Here is a 7,262-nt window from a genome sequence, read left to right as displayed (position 1 = left end):
CATGTCAGGGAGTTGCATGACCTCATGGTCTTAGGAATAAATACTTGATATGAAGAAAGCAACAACAACAAACTAAGTGACACGATCAAATGCTATGCTTATGGTTGGGTCTTGTCCATCACATCATTTTCCTAATGATGTGATCCCATTATAAAATGACAACTCATGCCTATGGTTAGGAAACCTTAACCATCTTTGACCAACGAGCTAGTCTAGTAGAGGCTGACTAGGGACACAATGTCGTTTATATATCCACACATGTATTTAAGTTTCCGGTTAATACAATTCTAACATGGATAATAAACGATTATCATGAACAAGGAAATATGATAATAACCACTTTATTATTGCCTCTAGGGCATATTTCCAATAGTTACGTGGGATCGATGTTGGACGGCGGACTGACTAGCACGGAGAGGGATGCAATACCCATCTTATTGCTTACTTTGTGATCAAACTCCAGAAACACTTGATCACATTTGTGTTCCAATGTGTCTCTCGAGAGGTTTTTGGTTCCTTCTGCTTCGAAAATTTGGCCTTCAAAGGCTAACACCTAATTCCATGGTGAGGGTAAGATAATGGTGGTGCGCCATGTAAGGGCAAAAGGAGCATGTTAAGCTAAAAGACCTTTTTTTTCCTTTTTGAAAGGAGGATGACCCCCAGGCTCTACATCAGGGCGATGCATACATCCATTTTATTATTATTCACCAAGACCTTACAAAGCAATACATCAACAAGTCTGAAGCGATAATCTTGGTAACATTTGTGGCTATCCTATCAACTTGATGAACGGGTGCAAATTGTTTGAGCGACTAAGCCTCATACCTAGACCTCACACCAAAGCGTAACGTCTAAAACCGAATCCCTCAAGCAAGCCGCATGGTCGGGTCTAGAGCATGCATTACGGTGAGACGACTAGAGGGGGGGGGAGTGGGTGGCAGCGCTAGGTTTTTTTTACCCTTGAGCCGCCAGATGAGACGACACGAGGGTCGGGGACGCAAAACTAACACTGACTCATGCATGTGGTGTAGCACTGAATCAACAACTGCTCGTGCGTGAGTTCTTGCTTTGCTTTTTTGCTAACTAGAGACCATAAATAGCTTGAATCATCATCTCCTTTTCTTGCTCACCCGCTTCACCAAACCATTATAGCAGCTAGGAAGCCAACTCACATTGGGGTTTGCCACACATCGATGGGATCGCAATCAGAACCCTGTTCTTCAAGTTAAGGTACTCTGAGAACAAAAACCAATGTGTACACGCCCACAAGCGATGGGCCAACTTCTCCTCTCTCCCACCTGCAGTGCAAAACACACCCGACTTTATTCTCCCTCGATGGAACTCTCAACCTACTATCAATCCATTTCGAATGAGACTCCATATGTGAATCTTTGCCTTTCAAGGCGCATTGGTGTTCCACAATGACAACCAAGACTTGTGTGTTTTGACTGATGACAACAATTTCGACTGTCGATCACGCCTTTTTAAGAGTCATTCAAAAATAATATGCAAATCTTATTGTAAACTGACCACTTTTTGTGTAGTTCCATGCGAAAAAATCACAACCGTCCGAGCCTACCATATTTTATATATTACATGCATCATCTTTCGTTAACATATCATCAATTTTATTATAATCCCATGCATCGCCCTCAGATGTGAACAAATCACACACACAAATGATTTCCTGAATGTACTCCTGTCCAAGAGGTTTGACACTTCTTTTCCTTGAAATCGAGTTGGCCTAGTGAATATTTACGTGTGGGTAACATCGAAAGAAATCTCTATATCTTTTTGAGGGAAATCGAAAGAAATCTCTAACCCAAACCGAAACCACATGCCGCCCTACAAAGCCCAACCAAAGCATCCAGACTGGCCCAAGCCCAAGCCCAAGCCTAGCCCGTGTCTCCGGTTCCCTTCGTCACCCGCGCGTCAACCTCCGCATCCTCGATTCCCCATTTTTGCCCTCGCCGCGCCTCGCCGATCCCCACAGCCCAGCGCTCCCACCGCCATGCCGGCAGCCGCCGCGCCCGCGCCCGCGCCACCGGCGCCGAGCCTGGACGCGCGTACGGGTGGCCGCGTACTGCGCCGAGCGGCGGCGCACCTCCTCTACCCGGCCTCGCTCCCGCCGCTCCTCCTCGCGGCGCTCCTCCTCCTCCTCTTCCGGTCAGCCCTCTTTGCTGGCACGCTTCGCCTCTCCTCCTTCGCGGACCGCGATCCCGCCCTCCGCTCCCTCCTTCTCCGCCTCTCCCCTCCCGCCCAGCCCTCCCCGCCGGTTCCGCAGCACCACCTCCCCCGCCGCCGGTCCCCCTTCACTTCCTCTTCGTCCTCCCTCTCCGACGACGACTTCCTCGTCGGACCCTTCGACCCGGCCACCTCCGCCCCCTCCAGCCGACGCAACGCCTCCTATCACAACATCTTCTTCACCTCCTTCTCCACCCCCAAACCCTACCCCGTACCCCTCTCCCAGCTGCTTTCCGCATCCGTTTCCCCTTTCCTCCTTGCCATCCACAACGAGACCTCCTCGCCGAAGCCTGCCTCGCCCCGTGGTGGTGAGCTCAGGCTGCTCGACCTGACCAGGCGCGATGCTGCAGCGATCATCAACCTCCTCGCTCTGCTCTCATCTGCTCATGTGCTCGCTATCCTCGGGTACATCACTGTGCACTCCATAGCTCTGGGCACGGTGTTCGCTTCTGTAGCGGGGCGCCACCTGCCTGAACGGCGGCGAGGGTTCTTCTTCTCCGGTGTGGCAATGGGCGCTAGGAGGCTCACAGGGTTTGCATTCCTGCGATGGGCGACTCGGGATGCAGTTGTGCAGATGCTCTGCCTCTGGTTCTTTGCTGATGTGCATGACCAGGCGCAGCTGTTCAGGCTCTTTGTGGTCGCCAAGCTCATGCCTTTTTCGGCATCTGCAAACCCATGGCTTGCTGCAGCCATTTCTGGCCCAGAGCTTGATGGCTTCTTCATTGCGTGGGCTCTTCTTGATGCTGTTGTATCGGTGTTGTTCACGGTCGTGCCATGGGTGGTTGCAATGGATCGTGATCCGCGTCCGCCTGGCCGTAATGCTGTGAAGGAAGGCTGCTATCTTGTGTCATTGATGGCAACCGATGCCACCTTGATCAAGTGCTGGGAGACAGTGGTGTGTGGCAGCATGGGGCGGCTCCTTATGGTTACATTTGGTGGCAAAGTTCTTGGCGGGTTCCTCCACTCATTTGCAGAGGTGTACTTCATGGTGGTTTGGCTGATGTTCTACTTTGCAGCAAGGTGCAAGGAGTCACGATTGGGTGGCCGTCAGTTTGGACTGGAGGATGTGGCAGCTGCTCTCAATTGATTCATTCAATGGTGGGTTGACATGGCCAAATCACAGTCTAACATGGAGGCAAATCTACCTGTCGATGCATGAACAGAGGTATATTTCATACCTATTAGTGCTCATTCATGCCTTACGACTGGTCTTGGTGGAATAGATTTGTGTAGTTCTCTTGATCTTCAGATTTGTGCTTGGATGATGTATAATCCACACGAGGGAGAGAGAACTTGACAATGCATGTATGTACAGTTTTTTGCCCTCTGTGTGCAGTCCGTGTATAGTCACACCATTTGGCACACAAGAAGGATTGTTTGGTTCCCTTTCCATGGGAGGTAAGATGCGATGTGATAGATTTTGTAGTTTCAAGATGACGAGTGGACTTTATATAGTTCTATGATGGGCTAGTAGGATTTACTGAGGGAGGCTGAAACCTGTGATGTTGTAGCTTCGCATAGTGGTCATTCTCTGTTGATATCCATCATTTTGAACCTTTTTCCGTTAGCAGGTTTTATTTTTTACTCCCTCTGTACCACAATACTTGTAGTTGGGGAGAACTAGACTAGTGTTCCCCAACAACAAGTATTTAGGTACAGAGGGAGTAGATTTTGACTCCCTATCAGTACCCCAGCTTGTTCCACAAGAGAATTGTTGGCTCATTATTGAAATTCTTATGTCTTAGTTCTTTTGGATGGCAATGTGTATCTCGAGTTGATGTGCTAGGCATTTATCATGCTTGATTCAAAGACATCTCAAGCACGTTGGCTCATTCCCATAAGCAAACATCATGTTAGGCTCTATTTATTACTCCCTCCGTAAAGAAATATAAGAGCGTTTAGATCACTAAAGTAGTGATCTGAACGCTCTTATATTTCTTTACGGAGGGAGTAGAAAAGATCCAATGTCTACGAGCATCCTCCGTGTTTCTAGACTGACCAGTTTCTTATTATTAATCCTACCCACTGCATGTCACTTGCTCTATATCTCTTTTTGCAGTCGAATATCGAGTTAGAAATGTTGATGATACTAGTGGATCACTGAAATATGTTGAGTTCTAACAGTTGATTGATTGGTCATAAAAGTGATGTAGAAGAAACCATTTTCGTTAGATCATAGCCCCCCCAACCCACAGCTATTTTTTGCTGATATGGGTTATTTTCCGTATTGTTTCGTGACTAATTTTTATTTAATCAGGATATGTTCAGAAGATAAAATTGACTTAAACAGAAAAACTAATTGTGCAGCAAACCATTATGTATCAGGCTGCTATGCTGTTAGGGATTGTTCTTTCATCATGACAAATGAAGGTCATGATTTGCTTATCCTGAAGTTCTTTGCTGGGTGTGGCTGTCTGCAGCAATATGATTATACTGTGAAAGTGCACACACCCCCCGTCTCTGAATACAAGGCCTGCAATCTTGATCTGAATTATGTGGAATGCATGATTTTAAATATTTCATTCTCTCATTTGCCCCCATCTAATTTACCTATCTTAATATTATCTTAAATATTCCGTTCTTTAATCCTTGTGACTAGTCAAAGTATGCCTTATAGAGGGAGTACTAGCTACTAAGACCCAAATCCCTATTTGCTTATGCTTGTTTCTGGTTGCAAACCTGTTTAAGTTGGCATTTCATTTGAATCGTAACTTGGTACTCCCTCTGTCCAAACATATAAGCCCCTAATTTTGAGACTAACTTGTAGAACAAAATTCACTTACCAAAAATATGAGTTTTATCTTGTATGTCATAAAAGCTATACCAGCAGAATCCTCTTTCCGATACAAATCCATTGACATACATTTTGTGCATACAACTAATGTTACCTCCGTTTGGAATTAACTGTTGATGAAACGAGTGTATCTAGACGCATTTCAGTGTGTACTCAATTCATTTGAGCGAAAGTTAATTCTGAATGGAGGTAGTATTTGTTAGTAAAATTCATGGCTAATGTTTGGCTCAATATTTGAGGGGGCCTTGTATATTTGGACGGAGGGAGTATACAATAAGCACACTAAAGACTTTTACCAATGAGAAAATCGGCTATTTGCCACTTTCAATACCGGGCTTCACAAATTTGCCACTTTCAAGATTGACTTTGTAAAAATGCCATTCAGCTTGTGTACACTTTGATTATCATGCCATTTTTTTATTTTTACATTGTTTTTATTTTTATTTTTCATTATTTGGCAACTGAAAGGACCAAAATACCCTGATACTATCTATATTTATTTGGGATCAGATCAGGCACTTGAAGTGGACCATCCCTGAATATCTTGCTTGCGACATTCCTGATGATTGCCATCAGGCCGTTGATGCTGATATTGAGCGCTGGCCTCACTACTAGGGCACTTATCTAGCATGTCAATGGGCGAGCTGCTCCAACACGGGGCAGGGAAGTGTGAGCTGGGTTGTCGAGCACAGGGGAGGCCGAGCGCGCAGGTGTGGGCGAGCACCGGCGGCGAGGTGCGGTGGCTCGCGCAGGCATCTGCGAGGCGAGCTGAACTGCGCCGGTGCGTGCTGGCAAGCTAGGACTAAGAGCTGCGGTGACTCGTGTAAACATCCGCAACGTACGACGGCGAGCAGCCGTGATGGCAAGAACGAGCATCACGAGCTAGTTTCGGGGCAATCAGATGCAACCTATCCATAAACGCATCAGATTAGTTAGATTGCATTAAGGGTACTTTGGTCCTTCCAAGTGTCAAATAATGAAAAAGAAAAGGAAAAGCAATGAAAAAAGGAAAAATGGCATAGTAGTCAAAATTTACACGAGCTGGGTGGCATTTTTACAAAGCCAATCTTGAAAGTGGTAATTTTACGAAGCCCCATGTTGAAAGTGGCAAATAACCGATATAGGTATCCTCATAAGGCATATCAAACATAAGGCATGCTCAACAGCTGATATAGGTATGCATGTTAAAACTAACACACAAGGCATTGAGAAACGAAGGGAGTGTATTGTATACTCAAGAGTCAATATTTGTTTTTTTGCAATGTCAGTATTTCCATGCTAATGGAGTAACTGAGCATCGAAGGATATACTGCTGGCACGAGGATATACTACAAGATGCCAGTCGTATGTTGCCGCCACGTTTGACATAAAGGAGTTCAAAGTTTACATGAATCTTCTGCATGATTATGCCAGCCTTATTTTATTCTGTGCAAAGAATGGTGAATGTTTATAGCATGTCATGTGCAGAATCATACATTGTTGGCGCTTGTCTTGCTGTATGTGCGCAAAACTCCCGTGAGCATGTTTTCGGTATATCATGTCGCAACGGACTTGAGTTTTATGGGGAAAATTTGTTGGTTTTAGTTTGCTGCTGATGTGTCGTTCTTGATTTCTTGATGGTGATCTTGTTATCTGTTAGGCCCTGTTTGTTGCTTATGCTTCAGCTTTTGCATTTTTTTACTTTGACTTAAAAGCCAAAGAAGCTTCTATTTGAGGGCTTTTGACTCCGTTTTTTTGGCTTATGAATCAATATTATTATATGATGGTATAAGCCAAAGGCAAAATCCCCTAAATATGAGCCTTCTTGTCAAAGTGAAAAAGTTGAAGCATAAGGCCAAACAAACATGGCCTTAAATCAATTGAACTTTCACCGACCCCCCCCCCCCCCCCCACCACACACACACACACACACACACACACACACACACACACACGCACAACACATCCAAGAGGACAACCCAGACTGAAAAACGCCATCCAACTAATAGCATCCCTCAAACCCATTCTATGTGGGTGTATATGGATCATATATGTGGGATGGATATGGGAACGTCAGGATGGCTACGGACGTGTTTGCCATGTTGGATTCGACAGGTTAGACCCATCGGAGATCTTTTCAAATCATCCCCAACCTAGCCTGACACATTCTCTTCTCCTCTCTTTTGCCTTGTCCATCCCGCTCCATCCCTAGCTTCGTTGCCACCCCAACGTTGTCGATGTCCCT

At 45.7% G+C, this 7,262-nt stretch overlaps 1 protein-coding gene across 3 annotated transcripts; it reads left to right on the top strand.

Annotated features, from left to right (window-relative positions):
- The first annotated feature begins 1,823 nt into the window (after window positions 1-1,823).
- LOC123431160 lies at window positions 1,824-6,625 on the top strand. Of its 3 annotated transcripts, none has more exons than XM_045115013.1 (2): window positions 1,824-3,409; window positions 6,307-6,625. In XM_045115013.1, the coding sequence occupies exon 1, from the start codon at window positions 1,838-1,840 to the stop codon at window positions 3,329-3,331; it is 1,494 nt and encodes a 497-aa protein (XP_044970948.1). In that variant the 5' UTR covers window positions 1,824-1,837; the 3' UTR covers window positions 3,332-3,409; window positions 6,307-6,625. The 3 variants fall into 3 exon arrangements, with proteins under 3 accessions (XP_044970948.1, XP_044970943.1, XP_044970935.1); XM_045115008.1 differs by lacking the exon at window positions 6,307-6,625 and adding an exon at window positions 5,554-6,251; XM_045115000.1 differs by lacking the exon at window positions 6,307-6,625 and adding an exon at window positions 5,549-6,251.
- Window positions 6,626-7,262: the final 637 nt, after the last annotated feature.

The sequence above is a fragment of the Hordeum vulgare genome, chromosome 1H (assembly GCF_904849725.1).
Source record: "Hordeum vulgare subsp. vulgare chromosome 1H, MorexV3_pseudomolecules_assembly, whole genome shotgun sequence".
In the NCBI taxonomy this organism is placed as follows: domain Eukaryota; kingdom Viridiplantae; phylum Streptophyta; class Magnoliopsida; order Poales; family Poaceae; genus Hordeum; species Hordeum vulgare.
The sequence above is the reverse complement of the archived record's forward strand: the minus strand, read 5'-3'. Positions and strand labels throughout refer to the sequence as shown.